This window comes from Anomalospiza imberbis, chromosome 11 (genome assembly GCF_031753505.1).
Source record: "Anomalospiza imberbis isolate Cuckoo-Finch-1a 21T00152 chromosome 11, ASM3175350v1, whole genome shotgun sequence".
In the NCBI taxonomy this organism is placed as follows: Eukaryota; Metazoa; Chordata; class Aves; order Passeriformes; family Viduidae; genus Anomalospiza; species Anomalospiza imberbis.
Genome location: NC_089691.1, coordinates 16,789,678 through 16,813,446, shown reverse-complemented (window position 1 = coordinate 16,813,446; position 23,769 = coordinate 16,789,678). Strand labels below are relative to the sequence as shown.

The 23,769-nt window shown below is 43.3% G+C and overlaps 1 protein-coding gene across 30 annotated transcripts in view; it reads left to right on the top strand.

Annotated features, from left to right (window-relative positions):
- Positions 1 to 23,769, top strand: part of MAGI1 (membrane associated guanylate kinase, WW and PDZ domain containing 1) — a 334,836-nt gene that overhangs the window by 241,207 nt on the left and 69,860 nt on the right. For 28 of the 30 annotated variants that reach the window (XM_068202184.1, XM_068202177.1, XM_068202188.1 and 25 more), the window contains exons 3-5: positions 7,052 to 7,171; positions 18,490 to 18,696; positions 21,553 to 21,763. In XM_068202184.1, the coding sequence (XP_068058285.1) occupies positions 7,052 to 7,171; positions 18,490 to 18,696; positions 21,553 to 21,763 (538 nt within the window). The remainder of the gene's footprint in view (positions 1 to 7,051; positions 7,172 to 18,489; positions 18,697 to 21,552; positions 21,764 to 23,769) is intronic. The other 2 variants (XM_068202186.1, XM_068202170.1) reach the window with 1 other exon arrangement.

Genomic DNA, 23,769 nt, shown 5'->3' with positions numbered 1-23,769 from the left:
TTAATCTTCTTGGTGGGTGTCCTACCTCGTGGGAAATAAGAGGGATTTGGCTGCAGGTGTCTGGTGAGGTAACAGCAATCACTCAAAGAAAGGGATCTAGAGCTGCTGCTGTTGTGAACCCGAGAATATTTATTATTTATGCTTTACTTGGTGCCAGAATACTCTTTCCTTTGCTTAGGAGAAAGCAAATGAATGCTCTGAAGACACGTGAAGAGGCTGTAACTGCATTAGCAAGTGCCACGTGGCAGTAGAACCACTGGTGGTACTTAGATCAGGGGGATGATGCTCTGTTGGAATATTTGGCATAGGTCCTTAAACAGATCTTTTTACAGTGGCTTTCTTGGGGAGTGTGGCAGGTTTTATACCCTTAGTTCTCATCATCAGGTAATTATCAGTCTTTTTCAAATTGATATTGCAGTGGGGAGTGAACCCCTCATGCAGAACTGGCTTTGCCCAGCCTTGGTATGGTGTTTCACAACACATACAGATGAGCTTGCAAAGCCCCGATGCAGTGGCAAGTTATTTTTGTCCCTTTTAATCTGTTAGGCCCTGATCCTGATCTGTAGGGTTTCCTAAATCCCATTGATTTCTCTAGAATTAGGTTCCTGGAGTCCTTTGAGAGCCTGGGTTTGGCTGGTCTTGTGCTATTAACCGGAAACAAACCCACTTTCTCTACCTCAGAGCACTCAAAGGATAAATGTGTTGAAGATTATCTGTGTTCTTATTTGGTGGCAGGGAAGGCCACTGAAATACCAAAAATAGATTTATAAAGGACAAAAATAACTTTCTGCCTGGAGGGTTTACACAATCTGAGCTGTGCTGTGTGGCTTGGCTGAATCACTTCTCCAGGGAGGCTCGGGGCAGTCCGTGCTTCTTTGAGGGGAAGGGCAGGGAGATGAACTGGACACAGCACCTTGGAGAGAGGGAAGAGCAGCTTCTGTGTGTGCTGAGGGTCAGCCTGCCAGCACTTGTGGGCATGGCTGGCACAGAGCAAGTGGGGTTCCTCACAAGCTGCTGCTCTGGGTTCCTCCTTTGGCCACTTGCTGGAAAGGCAGGTGGGAGAAGGAGATGCTGTACAACTCCCTTCCATCTCCCCCATGGAAGAAAAATTGCTGTAGACTGCAGCCATGAAATGCATTTCTCTCTGAAACGTTTCTGTAGAAAGATAGTTCTGTCTTGGTCAGCTCTTTTCTGGGTTTAATCAGTTGTTCCTGCTGACCACAGTGACAGAAATTTGCTTTTATTCCTGCAGTTGTGTGTGTGGCCAGGAAGAGTCAGTCAGCATCTGTTCCTGCATGTGCATCATTAACAGGGCTGGGAGTTCATTTCTAGTGGCAGACACATTCTTCTTTGGGTTGAATTTCTACTCCTCCACCAAGACACTTTGAATGCTTGTCATGTTCTTGGGGTTTATAGGTGTCAAGTCACTGGCTGGAGAAGGGATGGACGGAATTTAAACTCCCAGAATGGGCTTCCTGAGTTCCAAGTTTCAGGAGAAAATTGTATTTATAAGCTGAGTGTGTTTGGTTTGTAACAGATTGGGCCTGTCAGAAATGTCCATATTTATGTAGTTACAACTATGAATGACCCCTTACCACAGGTACGTGGGGTTACAGTGTATAATGGATTGCACAACAATGTCCAAATACAATTTCTTCTACTTCTGTTGGGGGAAAAATAAGGTATTTTTAGTTTGAGTGACCCCAGAAGTCAATAAGATAAGGTAGTTCTGTGTACAGTGTCTTCTTGCAGACAGGTTACACTTTATTTTTGTGAATGTGGATAAGGCTGTTTTTAGTACTGTGCTGCTGATAAGTTCTGCCTGAAGCTTGGCTGCTGATCAGGTTCCCTCTTCTGGAGTCAGACCAGGCTGTCTCTGTCTTTTCCCTTCTCCATTTGCTGTTAGCAGATCTGTGAAGTTTGTTCTGCTTTCCAGTTATCTGGCACCATAGGTGACAGATGCAGGAGAGCCAAAGCAGGCTCTCCAAATTACCCCGTGATGGGAGGGAAGAAGGTGACCTCCAAACACAGTGGGAGGGAAAAGGGGCTCTTTTTCCTAATATGTTTCTTCTTTGGCAGCTGAAGCCTTTTTCTGTGTAGGTGATGAGAGCAGTCTCTTCTTGCTGAATGAACAAAAATACCACCTTTTTAGAACAATGGGAAGAGCAGCACCCTGCCTTCCTCCCACCCCAGCCTTCCCAAACCTCCTACAGCAGTGCTTGGCCTTGCAGCCTCCTGAGTCAGGAGCATCCCTAAAACCTTATTTACTGCAGTTCCCCCCACTGCTGGTGACCACCAGTGGCTCGAGTCTGTACAAAATATGGTTGTAGCAACTCTTATCATTACTCTGAGTGTACAGCTCCCACATTATCTGTCATTTTAAGAGATGCTGGCCAGTGGAGATGAGGAACAAATGGCTTGTGGTTTGATGAGATGTATTTTGGTGGCTCACCAGATTGTCACTGCCAGCCAGTGGAACTGGAGAAGTTTGCAGAAATTACTGCTTTGCAAATGGGAGTTGTAGGTATTCTGAACTTGAAATGATGACTTCCAAATGACTTGCTAGGGGCTTTTTTTGGTGCACAGTAGCAGTATTACTGCCCAAGAACATTTTTTCTTTTAACGTGGAAACAATTGAAGTGACTGTAGCCCCATTAAGTCTTATTTTTAGATTACAATAAGCAAGACTCTGATTAATTTAGCAGCAGGGCATCAGTGAATATTAACAGCTTAACTTGAAGCCCTGGTAGATTGATAAAGAACTAAACAGCCCCTGAGTCATATATTAACAGTCTGGCCATAGTATAATTGAGGCTCGTGTTGGGTAAGTGTCAGCGTGGTTGATAGGCAGCACAACAGCAGAAGCTATTTGTCTTTTAAATGGGCACTTAAATTATTCAGCATAGTAGCTGATAGTCATCAGTACATCTGAGCCACAGCCCAGTTATTCTAGGCATGTGTGCACAAGCTGTAATTAGTTCATGTGCAGCACTGAGCTCTCCTTGGGCAAACTCACCTGTGTCTAGAAGCAGTTTCTCAGGTGGGGTCTCCAGCCCATGATGAGATCCCTCTCCTGTGGCCCAAGCATTAGGGATGCATGAATAAACTGGGATGCAGATAGCTTGGGGTGATATCCAAACCAACAGCTGGGCAAACATTTCATGTGAGCCACTCATGTTAGATGTCGTTTTCCTTCCCCAGTCCACAAGAGAATATAAAAACTGCAATGCTAACCAGTAACCTTTTTTGGTTTTGTTTTTGTTTTCTTTAGTCTCCTGTGGTTACAGGAAATTTGAGGAATCCCTCTGCGAATGTAATGTATCCAACTAGTTGTGTGTGCTGTGGGATTTGCTAGCCAAATAAGACTGAAAGCTTATGAACCATTAAATGTGCAGAAGGAATCGGTAGCCACTCAGTTTCCCCTCCAGTTCCTTCTTGTTGCAGCATTAGCAATTCTGAGGTAATCACACAATGGACATAGCTCAAATTAATTAGCTAAATTGGTACCTAAAGGCAATAAGATTTCATGCCGCTTAATATTTCAATGCAAACAAGACAGGCAACTAAACGTATTTAAATATGATTGGCTCATCTTCTCGAGTGGAGTATCTTATCTTTTGTTTGGGCTAAATACAGCTCTCATTGTGCTCAATTTATTCTGCCATTAGCAGTGGTCTGACCTGCTATTTGCTCTGATAAAAAGTACAGTCATCCCCTTCACTGAAGACCGTCCTGTGGTAAGGATGTTGAAATGCAATTTAAAGGGGGAAGGAGGATACACACACTTTGCTTTTGTACATAATTAAGCCGTGCTAGTGATGGGAGACTTAATTACAATTGGAGTTTATCAGCAGAGCGCTCCAGTGGTGGCTAGCAGGCTGTGATGGTGCTGGGCTGCACAGCTCTGGAGCAGTTGTTCCAGGCTGTCAGAGGGCTCTGGGTGGAAGATGTTGATTATTCCGGTGTCCTGTGCCTGGGAAAAGTCATGGAGTTTGTGCCTCTTGGCTTTCTTTTCTTCCCCCTTTCTTGCTGCCCGCCCTCTCCCCCCACCCTCCTTGTGAAGCAGCCCTTCTGGCTTTGTTGTAAGTGTGGTTTGTAATCATTGTACACATCCCAGATGGTTCATGAAAACTCTTTGAAATGCCATCTGCCAGGCGTGTGTCCAGCCGGCAGCCTGTCATTCTGCTACAAGAAAAACGGAGGCGGGTTTTCCCTTCCCCCTGCCTCCCTGAATTGCATTCAGTAACACTTGCTCAGATGTGGAGCAGGATAACAGCCGGAGCATCTGCAAGCAATCTCTGCTCCAGACAGCAACATGGAAACTTGTTGGGTTTTTTGCCTTCGCCCAGATAAGATATCCCAGCCAGTGCAGTTTTTGTTTTCCCTGGGTTTGCTGCTGAGGACCAGCTGAGGTGACAAATGTTATCTCTGTGATGCAATGTTTTCCTTTTCTGCGGTGACTTTCCTAATGCTTTCTGCCTGTGTTGCAGGCAGCCGCGCTGATAGCAGGCACAGCTGCGTTTTTTTGACTTGAACATATTCAGGAAATTAAGAACACTCAGTTGAAACAAATAGATCCATTAAAATGGCTCAGAGGAATTATGGCAGAGATATAATTGTCATGTCAAATAGGCAGCCAGCACTAGTAAACTGCTGTCTGCAATTTCACCGCTATAAAAATTCAGAGGGAAGGAAAAAATGATTAATAAATATGCTTTATGGGAAGATAGAGATAAAGAGAAGAAGAGGCTTTAAAAGATAAGGTGAAAGCAATCCTGAGGTTCCCTGATCTTTGTGTCTCATCAATGTGTTAGTAGTTATTGGGAAAGCACAGTCCCGATCTTTGTCATTCGGCTCACATGGCTGGGGGTGACGTGTGACTGATTGATGAGCAGGGCTGCAGAGTCTAATTCTCACTTCCACTGTGCGCTGAGCATGGGACAGCTACAGCGTACCACTGCTCAGATTTATTGGTGTGGCTTTTCATCCTTCTTGCTTCCCACACCCAGACAGGTTTAGGGGAATGTGGCAGTGGCCACCAGACACAATGCCCCTGGGAGGGTCCTCACAGCCTCAGTGGAATGTCAGTGCTCGGGGAGGAGATCTGGCATCTGGGCTGTGATCATCCTGGCTGCTGGGTGTGTGCTCCATGCTCCTGGTGTGCCAGGGAGGGACCTGGGTGAGCCTCTCTGCCTGCTTTGGGATGGAAGCACCGGCACTAGGACAGAGAGGGGCACATGGTGCAGCTCCAGCATTTCTCTGGACTAGATCTGTGAAAGAAAATTGTCTTCTGTTACAATCTACACCGTAAAAACTGTTGTAGCCTTACTATAAGGATTCAGAAATACAAAAAATGCAAGACTGAGTCCTTTCCAAATAGGAGTAATTCTGGTAGCAGGGTAGAGATATCCATCACTATTTCCATCCCCTTCCTTACTTTTTTCTCCTTCCTTCACCCATTCATAAAGCTCCAAGAGGAGGGATGATGGAAAAAAACACAGGAATTTATAGACTCTCTGAAGGCTGACGGTAAATAATAAAAAAGAGAGTTTCTATTTTGAAACAAGAAATGGAGGATGTTAGAGAAAGTGGATGTCAATCAAGGAAATTAATCTAGTGATAGTCTTTCAAGGGTGTCACTCTGTCAAGACTGACCTCTTGAGCAGTCTCTCAGATGAATAGGAGATAAGCAGACTTTCCGCTTTCCTGGCACTTGAGGAAAACATTTGCCAGATGCAGGCATGGTAAATTTATGCTCTTTCAACTTCTGAGGACTGGAATCTTCCCAATTAGTTTTCAGAAGCTCAGCTTCTTTATTCTTTCTTCTGTCCTTTTATAGAGGGTTTAAGAAATTGTATGCACTGAGAAGACACTGCCCAGGGGCCAGAAGAGTCCCTCAGAAGTGAGAAATCATGCTTTGTTAAATGTTAGGTATGGTTTCCATGTCTGTGAAGTTATTCCCAAGCCAGCAGATTGGTTTCAGCCACAGCATTCAGACGCCTCCAATTCTGTAACTCTGGTCTTTCTTCCAAAATTCAGCTTCCTGTACATCTGTAAATCTGTCATTTATATTTAATGTTAGATGTACAGAATCCAGAGTCATGGGAAATACAGGCTATTGAGCAGAAATGGATCCTTATCAATGAAGCTGTGCTCAGTGACCTAAAATGCAGCATCATCCCAAGTCATCTTAGGAAAAAAGTCATGAAATGACTCCTCTTACACTGTGCTTCAGAGTGCTGTACATCGGCCAGAAGGGACAAGAGTTTCAGAGCTGGCAGAGTGGCAGTGATCAAACCCAGTTCTCCATGGGCACTACAGAAATTGTCAAGTGCTGGAGAGAGAGATTAAGTGTGACTTTTTGTTCAAAAGCATTCCTGAACTGGAACCAGCTTGTAGGTCAACTTCTGTGAGAAGAGTTGTCAGGCTGTCTCTTCAGTGAGCATGTGTGGATGGTGCATCAAAACCATCTCATGATACCTTCTAATGCTGAATAAAAATAATAGCATAAATAGAGATAAAACAGTAAGAAGGAACAGGGGAGAAATTATGTTTATGATGTGAGAGAACATTTGATGAGCTAGTGATACAGAAGTAATGGAACCTGGAAAATAATTGCCTTTTCTGGTAATACAGATGGCAATTTTAGTGACATAAAAGTGTCTCTCTTTTATGAGAGACAATGCTAACAGCAGGAAAGTAATTGCTGGCATATTCCCAGTACCAAACCTTTCCAGTTGTGTTTCTGGACACAGAAATGAGAGATTTCTTTACCAGAGTCTTTCTGAGAACACAAGAAACATCTCTCAGTTGTTTTGCTCTAATTGGTGCCACCAGTTCAACCTGAAATCTATGTCTTGTTTTTACATGGGCTCCTAACTTCAAACTTCTTTTGACCCTTGTAGCTCACAGAACTGTGTTTTACAGATACTCTTGTATCTTTGTGAAAATTTGTTACTGTCCCTTTTAACTCTTGGTAAGAAAACATATAACATTACATTCTAATACATTCTTATCTACATTCTAATAACATTCTGATTTTTTCTTTCAGGCACAACCCGCCCTCCCAGAGAAGGAGAAGTGCCTGGTGTGGACTATAACTTTCTGACTGTGGAGGAATTCCTGGAGTTGGAGCGAAGTGGGACCCTTTTGGAAGTAGGAACTTATGAAGGTATGGAGCCAGGGGCACTGAAAAAGCACTTCAAATACCCATGGTGGGACACCACATGTGCATCACCCTCACTCAAGTTAGGACCTTGCTTTCCATCCCAGTGCTCTGCTTCCCTTTTCTCTGTAGCCTGAGAGAGGGAATTCCAGTTTTGCTATGCTTTTATCTTCTGCCTTCAAATTAACTGGCTAAAAAGTTAGCCTGTCAGTAGGCCAGGAGAATACAATATATAATCCTGTAACATACTGGGGTGGTATTCATTTATCCTTTGTGTCCACTAAGGCTCATCTCCTTGTTCGGGTTTTCTTTCCTCCCGCCCTTTTTCTTTCCTTCCATCTTCCTTAAATACACTTCTTCATCACCCAATTGTGTGTTACTATGCAGCTACATGATGCACTGCTTTTGGTTTTTGTTCCTTATTCTTGGATAATTGCTTCTATCTTGGGTCATTGTGTTGATCCTCTTTACAGCACAACTTTGCAAACAACAGTACTGAGACAGCCAAAGGGGACTGAAATGTCACCAGGGTGAGAGCAAGAAAAGCTCCAGAGAAATGCAAGGCAAATTGGCCATTTTTAGGTACACAATAGGATTTATGTAACTGAATCTGTAGTCTGTAGCTCCTTTAAATTGAAAAGTCCTTTTGGAGTGGGTTGGGTTTTTTCCCCTCAGGAGAACATTCAAATGTACCTCTTGACAAGACAATGAAAAGAAATACTTTACAGGTTTGAAAGTCCTTCCAGTGTACTTCAGCTCAGACATTTCATATTTCCATTTGAAAGAAGTTTAATGGTTCTTTCTGTAAATCTGAGAGATTGAAAAAGCCCTATCCTTGCAGCCTTATTCTAATTATTCTTTATAATAAGAAATATGGAACACATTTAAAAACACAATCTACATAGAACTAGCCAAAAGTCTTTGAAAAGTAGTCATCAAACATGAGCAGAAAAAATTGTGGCATGGTTTTGGTGTTCAGGGTCTGAAGAAAGAGTCCTGAAATACTGTTTGTCTACTTTTTTAAAAACTCCTTTTTAAGGGCACCTTTAAACCTTATGCTCATTCCCAGCTGCAGACCTGGTTTGCATGAAGATGCTAAATGTATAATTTGGTTTCACTCTTCCACTTCTCTGAGCTGATTAGCTCCATCAGCACCAATGCTAACAGCAGCAGCTCTTCTCCAAAATGAGCTTTTTCCTCTCTGTGTTTCTAATTATAACACCAAATTAGTTTTCTTTGTCGTGGTGCTTGAAATAGATCAGCTGAAAGGCTTCACCATTGCTTCCTGGTCTATTTGTTCTACTGACCTTTCCACTTGGAAAGACAAAATGGGTAACTGTCTGTAAGCTGGCTCCTGGGACATGCTGGGAATTAGTTCTCAGGAAATGCTGAATCCATCTGGGACAGTTACAACACGGTCGTTTCCTTGCTTATGTGATTATATGCAGCAGCAGCTGAACTCTTTAGGTTTCATGGCTTGCTCTTTTCAGTTGCTGGAGATGAGGTTGATTTCTCGTAAGTCTAATGTGTATTTCATTTCTGTGGGTGATAGAAGTGCCTGAACTTTAAAGGAATAATTCGTCAGAAGTGCTGAGAAGCTTCTTTCCCCGTTGACATCAGTGATGCTGGTGCATTGTGGTTCTGGAGTGCTGGCCCATGGAAGGAAAAATCAATAAGAATAAAGCAAATAATGATGATGCATGTGTGCACATATTCATCAAGACATTACTATATGATTGTAATGTGAAATAAATAGAGTTCATTTTTCACTTACGGCTTAAAGAAATTATTTTGCTGCCTTCCGAGATTTCTTTAATGGCTTTGTTGTACTTTTTTTTTGGAAATCTTATTTTACAGCTGTATCGATCAAGATAGTGTTGATCTTGATTAGGTCTTGGAAGATGGGGTGATTCAGACTTGATGCTGCAATCACAAGCAATTTTGTCTATAAAAAAAAATCTGCCAAAAACCCAAACCACAAAGCAAGTTAGACTTCTAATGGCCAAGTCTCTGTTATTGTCCAGCTTTACAGTCTTATATATTTTAATTATCACTTGTTTTTTTGCTGCATTTTGCTGCCATATTTTTTTTTAATAACTGTTCCACCATGATAAATTTGTCTGTATTTTTGATCAGTGATGGTTTATTCTAAACCAGAGAAATAAAACCCAACACAAGGAAATAATCTAGTTCTACCTGCTGTGCTGAGTAGAAATCAGAACAATTGAAGAGATGGGGTTGCTTGTGATTTAATGCTCTCGAGTGATTTAGAGATGAAGGAAGAGGAATGCTCTGAAATGGACAGTAGGCATGAGGAATGGGGAAGTTTTTGTGTGCCATCCACAAGCTCATGTGGCTCAAGCAGGCTGGTGGTTTGGGGTCACCATGGGCCCAAGGACCCTTCTGGCCTTGTAAGCATCAGCACATGGTGGTGGAGAAGATGGACTTAAAGTCACCAGGATACTGTCACTGGGGAAAGTCTCGCAAAAGAAGAAGTAGCAGAAGCATTTAATAACAGTTACTGAAGAGAATTTCTGGGGAGAAAGATTAGAAAACAGGGAGGCATCAGAAGAGGGGTAATACACAGGACCTTGATGCTGATACAGATACTATTAATTTGGCAAGAATAAAGAACAAGCAGAAGAGAACAGTTGGAAACCATAAAAAAGTAGGAGAGTGTATCAGGTTTTCAAAGAACACCCTGGGTTCTGAAAGTGCTCTAATTGCAAAAAGAGAAAGTGCAAGCTGAACAGGAGAAAAGAGGTGTTGCCAAACTACAGGGCTTTGTAATGCCATTATTATTTCTTCTGGTGCACTACAAATAGGTTCCTCTAGGCAGCTTTTGATTCCCATCCCAGTGGAGGCAGAGCAGGCATGGCAGCTGCTGTTCTGGTCACCTCTCATCTCCCTGGTGTGTTCTGCACCCAAAAGACTTCAAAAAATGTTATCAGTGAGAGGGGGCATTGGCAAGCCTTAATTCCTGGGGTTTTCAGTTTGGGTTTTAACATCCTGATTTTTAACCATAAAGCCCAGAAACAACTTCTTTCCTTCCCTAGTGAAAGCCACATGTTGATCACATGAATCCAGCAACTGGAGCTGGAGGACCTGCCCAAAGCTGTGGTGCTGCCCCAGTATTGGTGATTTTGTCCCAGTGTGTGCTGCACACAAGCCTTTCAAGCCAGTTAGAAATTCCCATTGACAATACTCATTAGGAAGGAAAATTCTTTTTAGGCTGCACATCGTCTAGGCCTTCTGGTGGATAGGAAATCACTGTAATTGTAGTCTCAGGCACTTATTGACTGCTCCTTCAGGGCAGAAAATACTGATGGATGCATGGAAGTAATTGTGTAGGTTACTAATTATTTAGCAATTACTTTTGCATTTGAATTGGAGGCTCTCACAGGCACCCCAAGGGAGGGCTTTTTTGAGCTCAGCCACCACTTCCAGATTTTATTCCTGTTTTTTCCCCAGCTGCTGAGTGGCCCTGGGCAGATCAGGTAGCTGCTCTATACTTCAGGTTACTGGCCTGAAGAATATTAAAACAACACTTAGTTCTCTCCTCATTAATATTTCAGCAGATACCTTGTGCCTGCAGCTATCTGCTGTTTGAAATAGGAGGGGGAGAGTGGAAGCCACGGTGTTCTGGAGGGCTGTGCTGCATTCAGGCAGCCCTGCAGATGGGAGCTGGGCAGAGGCACACGGGGACATGGGCATGGTGGCTGGATTTTGAATGGGGATGGCTCCATCACCAGGGTTTGGTGAGGCTGTGTGAATGGATGCCTGCCCAGCACTTAGTGATCCTCAAAAGAAAAAGTGCTGCAGTTTATAACATGTGAAGGGTTATTACATTATAGAGTATTATTGTCAAGGCATCATCTTTCATTCCCAGGACAAGTGTTATGTGATTGCCAAGAGAAGTAATAAGTAATCTGCATTAGTCTCATGACTTAGATGTAATGGGGTGACTTGCTAACATTTTCAAAGTATATAAAACTAGCTACTGTAGACAGGGTCTCCAATTGTGGTACTTAATGATTGTAATAAATTACATTAATAGTGCAGTTTGAATTTCAGCCGAAGTAGAGAGGTGTATTCAGCAACATGCTTCAAATCAAGATGCCTTAGCCTAATTTATCTGATGTGCTGGCTCTCCTTGGGCTTCTCTGCAGCAGCCACACTACCCCAGCTACTTTAGCAAAATAGGTGGATTTTTTTTGCTGGTGCCTTCGCAGCCCATGGGTGTCACCAACTCAGTCCCACCTGGAAATGGGAGCTGTGGCAGGCAGAACACGAGGGGAAGATGGGGGAGGAAGGGTGGCAGATGCTGGGGATGCCCGTGCAGGTGAACAACACATTCTGTTTAATCAGATCTGACTGGCTGATTTTTGTCTCCAGCCTAGAGATTGTCTCAATAAATCATAATGGCTTCTTTAGCACCATTATGTGTGTCACACGGAATATCCACATGTGCACTGCAGAATGATTCCTCTTCTATTTTTGGTTCTTAATACTTTGCTTGCTTTTTGTCTTGTTATTTTTTAAACCACTGGTAGAGAAAAAAAGGCAACACCTTGTTGTGTATATGCACAATTTTCAGTGCTAACTAAGCATGAGTGCTGCTGTACTGAAGTGCCATCTGATAACAAAGCTTCATTCTGCAAACAGCTGAAGTGGTACGTGAGTAACTCTTGTTCTCTAAAAGCAAATATTCAAATATCTGATAGGGGTTCAGAGTGGCTTTGAATTTCCTGCATCATTTCTGACTGGCTTCTCCCTCTCTCTTTCAATAACAAGTTTCTCAATGTGAGCTCCATCAGAAATGGTTCATTACCAGTCATGAGTTTTAAAACACAAAGCTCAGGGAAAAGGTTCCTAAACACCTCTGGCAAAAAAAAAGAGATATGGTGAATTAATTGCTTTCTTCTTAAGTTAGAGTTCAGGTTATTTCAGGCATCATTTACTGTGTAACCATAGTTTGTTGTGTTGGAGGCTGTTCCTAGCAGTCCAGGCACATTTTGGCCTTGTTTTTTTTTTTTTTTGGTACAGGATGTTCCTGGGGCTCTCCAGCAGTGGCTGCTTCTTGCTGGTGTTGCCCAGCTCCTCTGCAGAGGCAGCCTGGCCTCCCTCCCCAGACTGCAGCATTTCCCTGCCTGCAGAGCTCACTGCCTCTGCCTTCCAGAGAGGGGAGGTGCTAATGGGACACATCCTCTTGGTGGGACTATATATATAATTATTTAACTATTTGCAGGGAGACTTTCATATTGCAATGGCTTGACAGGGTGTTTTCTTTATTCCTACTGCCCTATGCTTGGTAGGGTGTTTCCAGCTGCTTCTCCTGCTTTCTGCATACACCATACACAAGTACATGTTTATTTATGTTCCCTGTGATTTATTTTTTTATCTATTTGAATGTGGCTATAGCAGTTGATATAACACAGCTGGTGTCATGAACACCCTGAGCCTCCCCAGCCCCGTCCTGGTCCATGCTAACAAGGTTGTACTGTTTGTTTATTACTTTTAGTATCATTGCCTTGGTTTAGGATTTTTCCATGCCTTAAATGTGCTTGGATGCACTTGTACATGAGTGCTAACAATATCATGTGGCAAGATCTAGTGATAACACACAAAAATCAGAATAAGTAAGAGGGATTTGTTTTGTGTGTGACTTTCTCCCGTGCTGCCACTGCCTTTAGGACACTAACTGGAGTATATATTAAATTTCAGACCTAATTGAAATGTGCAGTTTGTAACAGTTTGACTTATTTAACAAGAAACCTGAACTGATCTTTCAGGTAACCTCATCATTAAGAACTACAAAAATTGACAGAGAATCTCCTGTTTCAAGCAAATGGATATATTGTAGGTTAATTTCTCTGAGCTCTCCTTCATTGCCTGTTTTCCTTCTGATCCAGATGCTGTATCTGCAGCCTCCTCCTTGTTGCCTGGATACTCTGAATTTCCTCAAGGCAATTGCTAATCAATGTGCAGTTGCAGCTAGGTGAATCCTGCAGACAGCAGCCAGATCTGTCATCTAGATGTGGAAATCTGTAGCAGAATGTGATCTGGAGGAGAGCAGACAAAACACCATGGCAGGAGCTCAGCTCCCAGGAACCAGTTCATCCTGTGCTAATCAGACACAAGCACTCCTGCCAGATTAGATGAGCAGAAGCTCTTCTGCTGAAATTAAGGGTCAATTGTTTTGGTTCTTATACCGTGCAGAGAAGAGGAGCTGAGTCTCAGAAAATAAAACAATTACATTTAATAATTGCATTTCAAGTCTTCGTGTCAAGGCCTTGCTTAATTTTGCTGCTTATCTCCAAGTGTCTTTCCCAAAATACCCATTTTCACCAGGACAGAAAGCCATGAAGTACTTTTTGAAACATGAGCTATTAATGGAGTCCTTGTTAGCACAGAGTGGTCGCTTTGAAGATGGGATGCACTTCTCATGGACACAGGGCCCTCTGTGCTGCACTGAGGCTTTTGAGTGCTTGGGATTTTTATAATTGCAAAATTAGACTTCCCACATAGGCATCAGTAAATTCAGAAAAAAATGGTAAACTCTTCTTGGTTTTCTTTGCTGAGACACAGATGCACTCTCAGTCCCAGGCATAGACATCTTTCCACTAGAAAGGAGAATAGCTGCTGCAGAGCAAACTCCTACAGGTTAAAGTAACTCAGATATGTGGTTTGGGAGCACATTCTTCAATTGCTGTAATTGCACCATTAGAATTAATGCTCAAACTCACGCTTGACCTTGCAGTTAGCTACTCTGCCTTCTTCCACCTCTCCATGTCAGCTCCCCGCCCCCACCCCAGCAGCCTCCATGGTCTCCTCTTCCCTCTCTGCTTTAGTGTCCATTCCACTTTTGAACCTGTTTGATTGTGCCTCTCTTCTTCTGCATTTCAACCACTTCTTGTGCATTCAGCCCATTCCAGAAACAGCATCTTGGCAGGATGGAGTCCTTTCAGCCCAAATGGAATTGAATTCAATAGTGTGAATTCAAGGGTTTTATGGAATATTCATAGATATTTTACTTAACTAGTTGATGTATTTTTGTAAATTCCAGGTCACATAAACATTTAAAGATTAACTTACTGCCCACCAGGGGAATACTTAACAAGAATGCTTTGTTATTTGAAATATAAGACAAATTTTCCAAAAGTAACGCTGCCAGTCAAGAGAACTTTCTTTTTAAGTTTTAGAAAATTTGCTTTAATTCAGGACAGGGTGGAAGCTGCTGTAGATTGCTTTCATTGATTGTGATCAGTGCTTGAATTGGCAGAGCAGGAAGTGTTATGATGATGAGAACTTGTCTTATTGTTGTGATAAGCTGTTACCAAAGTCTAATTACTGGGTGTGATGCTAAAATGTGTAAGCTGCTGACACTTAAAGATAAGGAGATGAAAAGAAACTCACTCATTCCAAATAGCTCTTCTGTTTGGGTTTTTTCATTATTATTGTTATTTTTGTGCACTCTCCTGAGTGGTGCTTCAGAGTGCATGGATTAAGTCATGGATTTGGCTGCAGATGCTGCCATCAAACTTCAGCTGTGGTTAAGTTTTAAGTACCAAGGGACTGAATAAAATAATGGTTAGTGAAAAATGCTGACGAGGGATTCAGTTAATGGTGTGTGCATCTCTGGGGTGAATGGGTTGTTATTAGCTATTAATTCAGGTGCTGTAGGCAGGATCCAAGTGTGATTGAGAAGAGGGTAAGGGGTAGAGGCCCAGTTCCCATAGGAATTGGACATGGGATTCTTGCCACGTGCCATTCTTGCCACGTTGGCTGCTTCAGAGCTGGCATTTCCACAGAAAAGTACAATTTCCTGCAGTCTTGTCCTGGAAATCTCCAGTGTCTGGGACAGAGACATCCTGTTGGGGTCAGAATCCTCAGAAGTTTTGCAGAGCTTCACCTGAGCTCAGCACCCTGGGGAGTCCTGCCCTAACTGCTGTGCTGACTTCAGAAAACGTTTTGGGATCCTCTGGGATGACAGATGCTTGTGTATGCACATGTAACATGCTGTTAATAATTAGAGCTGATTGGATATTCAGTACAAATTACACTGGCTATGAAGTTAGCCCCTTCTTTGGGCTTACAAGTGGCTCACAAAACACTGTTAAAGCCTATTTTTAAATGTATGTTTTTTCATAAACATTGATAGATTTAATTTGAAAGAATAATGTCAAGTCTGAGTGTTGTAAAACTCTTGCTGGGCTGTTCACTGTCAGTTGTTAATGAAGCATGTTTGGATTTCTGAGTCACAGTGTAAATATTTTCTATTTCCAATTTTGAGGATGAAACATGAGGTTTGATGATTATTTTTACCAGTCCCCCCTAATAGTGTGTCTGCTCCCACGCCCAGGCCCACATGCCATGTCTTCAAAAATAACTGCTTAGAGAAGATAAATAGGGCTGACTGCATCCAGCAAGCATGAGGGAAAGATAGCATTTCCATTTTCTCTCATTTTCCATGTCACCTGGAACTTGGGTTGGGGCATTCTTTTAAAGATTTTCATAATGAGCTGGGTTATTTCCCCAGCCTGTTTGTCCTTGTGTGAATCTGAAGGCAGAGCTCTGATTTTTTCGAATATTGACTTGGGCTTAATCTGCCTCCTGTGGTGAAAGAAGAAAAGTTCAGCCCCAGTGGCTACATTTCCCATAAACCCCACACATGGAGAGCCATGCTCAGTTTCAGATTCGTATTTGCTCTTTTTATATGCTCATTTATATTTACAGGGATCCTCTAAGACAGCGCGCTGTCTTGGTAGAGAGTAATTATTCACTAATGTTAGTACCAACAACCACGTCTTGTTTGAAAAATGACTAATGGTTTTGGTGCAAGAAAACCTGAAATACTTTAGAGAAGCCTGTTTTTCTGTTGAGGAACAGCTCTGTGTGGACTGGTAGGAACTCCAATTTTGCTGTTGCTAGAGGAACTGAAGAGGAACAAAATTTGAAGGTATAATCATATATTTCTCCGTAATTGGAGGAGGGATGGTGCCATCTGTGCTTTGCTCTTGTCCAGGGAAAATAAAACCCACACTATCAACATCTATATATCCCCTTCATCCTCTTTGTTGCATCCATCCTAAAGAATTTAACCAGTTAAATCAGACCCAAAATAACTTTTTCATAAAATAGTGATGTGCAGTGCTATAAATAAAAGTCGTTTTCATGTGCATGGCACACACATGGCTCTCTCTGCTTAGCAGTTGATATCCTTAGAAAACTTTGTTCTTCATGAAAAACGCCAAAGAGGATAAAGGGAAGCAAGGTTAATTATCTTTTTTTTTTTTTTTGCCCACCTACGTTTGTCTTTTCCCTTTGCACTCCCTCTCCCCCATTCCTCCTCTTTTTGCATAAAACAGTTCTGCAGTATGTAGAGCATAAGAATTATTTCTCTAGCAGAAACTGCAACCTGCTTGCGGAGCCTCCGTACCCATTAGAGGCTCTTTCCAGAAGAAGTAATTTCCTTCTGCCCATAAATTATGCATCAACGTACATTTAAGATTCTGAAATGATGAACAGAAGATGAAAGCGTTGCTGCTCCCATGGAGCTGGATCCACGTCGTTGTGTACAGGCTGGAGCACACCTTGTTAAGACAAACCTGCACGTGTTGCTGTACCAGCACAGAGGTGGGAGCTGCTCTGGCTGCTTGGGCCTCAGCTCAGAGAGGAAGACTTTTTCACCTCACAGGAGGCAGTGATGGGGAATGATTGCTGGTGTTTCCTAAATGATCTTCCCAGATGGACTCTGCCAGTGCAAGTCAGGGTGATTGCAGCTCCTGATGGCTCCTGGTGATCCTCCTTCCAGGAGGAGCTGCTCCATGATCCTGCCAGGCTCAGAGGTCACTTTTCCTGGGTCCTCCCTTGTTAAGAAAGGGATTGTGTTTTTCCTTTTACAGTCAGTGGGAGTTTCACCAGACTGCCATAACTCCTCAAATATGGTGGAAAGTGATGTAGCAACTCCATCCAGGTTCCCTGCAGATTGCACCTCATCATATCCCATGGACCTGTGCACCTTCAGGTTCCTTAGATGGTCTCAGACCTGATCGTCTCCTACAATGGCTGAGAAAATATGTATTGAAAAATTGAAAAACAATGCTTTCAGGTTATATATAGCATGTGGAGATCAATGAAGAATGTAAATAAATGTATGTTTTGGAGAGGAATTTTGCACTGTTGCCATAATTTAACTATATGGGAGGGCATTCTGTATTGTGTCATGTCTAAGGGCATAGGAAAAATTTGTAAGTCTACCCCTGGAATCTGAAGATGGCAAATAAAAATTAGGAGTAATTCCTGAAAGAAAAATTTTGGGTAGTTTTATATAAAACTGTTGTATATAACAGGTCATTGTGTAAAAATGAAAAGATTCACCTTGCAATGGGTCTGAATTCCAGTAATGCCCAGTGCTGCCGGAACAGATTCCAGACCTGAGGTTGCTGTGGAGAATTTTAGGGCAAATCAAGCACTGCTGTGGGGTGGAGATGAAGTGAAGCAGGGCCAGTGAAATACCTCTGTGCTGTTCATGAATGAACGTGCACTTATTCTGTGTCTCTTCCGTGGTCACTTAAAATGGCTGGGAGGCAGCCCAAGCACTTTGCAGTTTCCATCAGGGCTGGTGATGGATTCTGAGCATGTATTGGTGTAACTGGGGTGCATCTGTGCCCCTTCAAGTTTAGCTTTAAGGTCTGGTTCTTCACTTCTACGCAAGTTGACCCAACTGCTGAATTTCCTCTTTGAACAAAGCAGTGCCATGTGGTATCTTTTCTTTTCTCTCCTTTAACTAAGTTTTCTTTTAGAGAGAAAATAGTGTTTGCTTTCCAAATGCAACATCCTCCCTAAAAGAACCTGTGTACTAAAGCAGGCCATCGAGCCTTTCATCACTTCTCTTGGTGATAGCAGTCATGAATTTTTTATTTTCTGCAGGGCTCACTCCAGATCTGCCACAGCATTGTGTGGGTGCACACATGTAAAAAGGCTACTAATTGAAATTCAGATGTAACAAGATGAAGTTTTGCTATTCGCCATGACTGCCTTTTGTTTTAGCCCATGTACGCTCAGTGCACCTAAACAATACAACCATTGCTTCTCCTTTTAGATTCGACAAGAATAACTAAAAAGGCAAGAAATATTTCTGTGTCTGCTGTAGACATGAAGTATGCACCCCCAAAAATGGGAACGGCACGTGTTAGCTTCTTTATATACTTATCCGTGGGGAGGGACTGAAATTTTAATGGAACTGTAAAGGAAATGAAATAGAAAACTTACTGCAATAAACTGTTCTCTTTTGAAGATGCAAATGTGTCTCTATTGCCTAGGTAACTATTATGGAACGCCGAAGCCTCCAAGCCAGCCCCTCAGTGGGAAAGTGACTTCCACCAATGCTTTGCAAAACCTGCAGTCTGGCTCCAAGCAGTCGACTCCAAAGCGAACCAAGTCTTACAATGATATGCAAAATGCTGGCATAGTGCATACAGAGAATGAGGAAGAGGATGATGTACCTGAAATGAGCAGTAGCTTCACAGGTAAAGCAAAAATACTGCTGTCCTTCAGTTAGAATACGTGGGGAAGGTTTTGGAGGGTATTTTAAAGAGGGGGTGTTGTTTTTAATGTGTTTTCTGCAGAGCTGTCAGTGTCAAACGGAACTGGCTGACACCTGAATGGCAGATGCCCAGGTGTGAACAACCCCATGCACAGCTCTGTCTTTCCAAAAAGGCCTTGTGGGATTGAACTGATTGAGACAAAAATGTGGTAAAGTTCAAATCCATTAATTGTAGAAAGGCCAGGGAAGAGTTGAGCTATGGTTGACAGTTACAAGCAGCATGAAATTACTCAACCAGGCTTACATTTGAGATTAATTATTGCTCCTTCCTAAATATGTTGCTGTCCTTTATCCTTCCATGGATCTAGAGCTGCCCATCACATACAGTTACTGTCCTGGCTCCTCTTCTCCAAGGTACCTCCCAACACATGCAGTGCTGCTTGCTGCAGGAATGAGACCTGGAGCATGGTTGCAAGTTCTGTATTTCTTTGAAGGTCTTGTGTCCTGCTGAACACAGATCTTGTTCCCACCATGGCTACCATCAAGCCTTGGCTGAAAGATCGCTGGAAACCTTTGAATCTCAAGTCAAGAGCTGTGCAGACAGATTCAGAGTAAAACACTCCTGGAGATCCATTGAGTTTCCAGAAACTTCTAGAAATCTAGAAGTTTGTGAAGCCCTCAGGGGAAGAGCTTTCCCCCATATCCCCAGGCCCAGAATTTGTTAGTGCTTAGAGCATTATTACCTCAGCTCAGTTTCAAGGACTGAATTCATCTTCTGGGCTCCTTTTGAGGCAGGTACTGAGCAAGTACTATCTACACCCTCAAGCCTTTCCCAGCTGCTTGCCATGGGAGCTCACCGTAACTGGCATCCAGTCTTTGTCCTCTGATCACTTTCTATCACCATAAAAATTTTCCTTCCCAGCTTCTGATGAGTCAGAAGATCTGTCCTGCCAGTTCCCACCTGCCAATGTCCTGGCTCTAATATCTGTTTAGAGCTTTAAAAGGATTTAGGCTGAGATTTAGTTTTGGTCCTCTGCAGACCAAACTATCACATGACTTGTGAGGGTTGTACTCTATTTGGCTGCTACCTGCTCCATTTCCAACTCAAATTGCTTCTAGCCAGCCTCCTTTCTCCCAGGTTGGAATTTCTGTCTCTGCTTACCAGCTCATTGACAAACCGAGGGTGGTTTCTCACATGTTGTGACATGACAGCAGCCTCAGCCTTTGTCATGAGATCTGATTTTGGGAAGAAGCTGGTGGGAGATCTGTTATTTGATTTTCTTGCTGCCCGTCTCAGTTTGTTGCCCCTGAAGTAGCTTGAGCATCATTTCTCTTCCTTGTTTTCCTTTGCAAGATGAAAGATGGAAGATGCAGCTCATTTGTCACAATGTTATCACACCCTGGCCCCTTGCCTTCATTAAATGAGCACAGAATCAAGAAAAGAGTTATTTCTCATATACCAAAGTGATTCCTTATGCTTATTTCACTTGAAAGTGTGCTAGCCATATTAAAATGCTCCTGCTTCCCTAGGAGACCTCTTGGTAACTTGTGTTTTCCAGATTTTGGCATGTTTGTACTCTCAGTTTTTAGCTGGTGATGATTCTTTCACGCTTCTTTATGTTGTCATCTTCTACCTAAAAATATCAAACTCCAGGAGGGCTGAAAAGCAAGCACTGAGGGTACTGATATAGTCTAGATGTTTTTCTTCCTATTCTTCCCAGTTTTCTTCTCTTTTGGTAATGGCAGCACACAGACTAGAATAATGAAGGAGTTATTTCCAGGGCTGTGGGCTGTGAACTGAGGATGTCCATGGTTTCTGGTGTGGAGAGCAGGGAAGGTTCTGTCTGCGAAGCCCTTTCTGCCCCACTCCTTGTGGACTTGGCAGAGGGTGACACTGATCTCTCTGTTTTTTGACTCAGTGCATTGTCTGTGCTTGTACTGATGTTCTTAGGGGATGTGGAAGTACTGCCATAAATTTTCAACACCTTCAAGAGCCAAACAGAGAAAGTCCCTTTGGTGGACACAGGGTTCATTTTAGAATTTGTCCGTTGTTGCCAAAACCTCTCTGTGAGGGCACAGACCTGTTTATTGGGGAGCATTTACTGTGATTAGTGATGGGAGGAGATGAGCAGCATTGTTTCATGGACACAGCTCAAAACTTCATGGATACAAACATCAGAAATATTTCTTTAGAGGGAGAAGGGCCAGATGCAGCATAAAATACTCCTGACTGACTTTAACTGGAATGATACTGTGATGAGCCTTGGAATAAACCTCCTCAAACAGCAAGAATGGGCACTAGTGAGCAGCAACATGTGGACACATGGTACAGTGCTGACATTCATTTTAATTTTTAATTTAATGCACTGAAGACATTCACCATTAGCTTGTTGACTTTGAGCTTCTGGCAACATTTTACACTTGTAAAATCTCTTTTGATCATTCTTCAAACAAGAAATTTTATCCTTCTAATCCTGTCCCACAGTTGGCACTGCAGGGGTGAACCTGTAAGCCTGCTTGAAAGTACACTGCACTCCTCTACACCAGTGAGCCCTGGCCTCAGACAGCTTGGAGGAATTTGGTACCTCAGCAGGGCCTGTTGGAGCTGATCACAGCTCCTGGTTTGTTTGGCAAGGGCCTGGCTAGCAGAGCATGTGTGAGCAAGGAGAGCTCGCCCCTGCTGCCTCAGAGACTGCTGGGGCTCTGCGCTCGCTTCATCTGCTGCCGTGTCGCGTGAATTGAAAGGCAGGGAGAGGAAAACTGGCAGGACAAACCTGGAGGAGCAAAGCGGGCAAGGAAAGGACTGATTCTCACTTGTCTGTGTGTGTTTGTTCTGCAGCAGAGTCTGGTGACCAAGACGAGCACAACGCGCATATCGTGAGAGAGGCAGCCCCACCGTCCACGATTGAGAGGCACACCCACGTCCCCACCACGGAACCATCTCAGAACCTCCCTCAATACCTACCTCCTTCTGCCGAGGATAACCTAGGTCCTCTGCCAGAAAACTGGGAGATGGCCTACACGGAGAACGGAGAAGTCTATTTTATAGAGTAAAGCACATTTTTGTTGTTCTAATTCCATCTCTCTCCCTCTCTTTGGGCATAAAGTAAACCTCCATGGATGCGTTTTGTGTGTATTAAATATTTAGTGTACACAGTTAGGTTGCAGAGCTGTTATTTCTTTACTGCTTCTGAAGAGGGTTTGCATTTCCTGATTGGATCAACATCCAAATTGCTCCTGAGTTCCAAGGCAGTGGGAATTGCTTGTTTTATGAGGGTAGTTACAAAAGCAACAGACACTTATAAAACACAGGCCAGTTGTTTTCATGGGTGGAATGAAAGCTCCTAATTGGAAGGGCTGAGACTTCATTTCTGTGCCTGTGTCTGTGCATAATGCAGCAGAGGGGATTCCTCCAGTCCTGTGCAGCAGAGACAGGGATGGACTTTGTGTGTTGTCCCCTTGTCACGGCAAAAGGGCCAAATGTGTTAATGTTCTCCAGTGGCTTGCAAAAGGTACAGCTCAGTGCAGGGTAGGCACAGCAAGTTTGGAACACCAGTACCTCAAGCTCTGCAGTCTTTGCCTAAGAGCTGATTGCTGTCAGCAGTTTTATGATGATATTGATTTTTTTTCATTCCATAAATAATAGTCTCAAATTATACTTGTCCAAATTTATTGAAGTAGGAGTAACTTATAAAATAGGAGCTGTTAGTGTAAGAGATGTCTTGCACAGAGTTTAGCTAGACATTAGCACTCAATTAGCCTTTGAAACTCAAGCCCTTAGCTGCCAAGTAGAAGAGGGGTTGAGGAATTGATTTTGGATTTGATGGTCTGTTTAATGCACTTGTGGAAACCCTACCAGAAGCCATTGCCCAGTTACTGCAGAAGAACTTCCTCTGTTAATTAGCCCTGTCTCCTGCAGGGAGTTACGCTGGATCAGGGCTGTGAGGGCAGCAGTCCTGCCTCATCCTCAGGAGAGGAGACTTCTGGACAGGGCCAGGGGAAGGTTCAAGAGCAGGTTTTCTCTTGGCTGCAGTGGCAAGGGAACACATGAGAGAAGATTGCCAGAAGATCTGAGGAGCTGGGATGACTGAGGGCACCGTGGCAGCCCTTTTTCAGCTGGGAGAGGGCTGCTCTAAAAAAGGCCATTTTCCAGGGCACTCCCAATTACCTGAGAAGAGGCTCGAACAGTCCCTGAGTGTAAGACAAGGTCGAGAAGGCAGAATGCAAATTCTCATCAGATGAAACCAAGATGAGTACATTACCCTGAGCACAGCTTTCTCCCCTCACTGTGTCCTCAGGGTGCCTCGTTATTTAATGTACTCTCTGCCCTTAGTGTATAGAACAGCCTAATAGCCCGTTCAGCCTGCCATTTGCCTCCTTGGAGGAGGACAGATGATGAGTAGTAAATGCTGCCCAAGCAGTCAGTTGCTCCCCTTTTTGACCCCATGGGGCCCCTGTTGTCTTCCTTACAGGTGCTTCCATCGAGGCTTCTGCTGCTGCCAGTGATTTCCCCAAACCCACCCCCAAGGCTGCTGTGTCTGTGTTCTCTGAACAATGCAGGACCACAACATCTCTAAATAATTTGTCAGGAGAATCGTGTATGTGTTGGGAAAACACAGCCTGTAACATAGGCCTGTGTGATGGGAAGCTCTGGTAGCAGCACCCGCTCCCTCCCTGCAGTGAGGTTTGAGGATACTTTCACATGGGGCTGATTTTGTGCAAGAGCTGGTTGGTGTGGGTGCAGCACTGAATGACTGCAGTTCTATTAATTCTAAGGACACCCTGAGCCTAGAAACCATTTAGTTTGATTTGTATCAGATTAAGAAAGTGAACTAATGAGCAGTGTGGACCCAAGCTGGCTCAGATGTCTGTTCCAGCATCTGTGGTGCTTCGGGTATCAAGTCAGGGTGCTGAAGGGAGCAGCATGAGCTTCTTGCACAGAACCAGTGCAGGTCCAGTGAGGCCAGGGCTGTGTGTCAGATAACCAATCCTGATGTATCTGGAGCAATTTGGTTCTTGAGATGTTTTTCTGGTGCTTTAATTGGGATTTTCATTG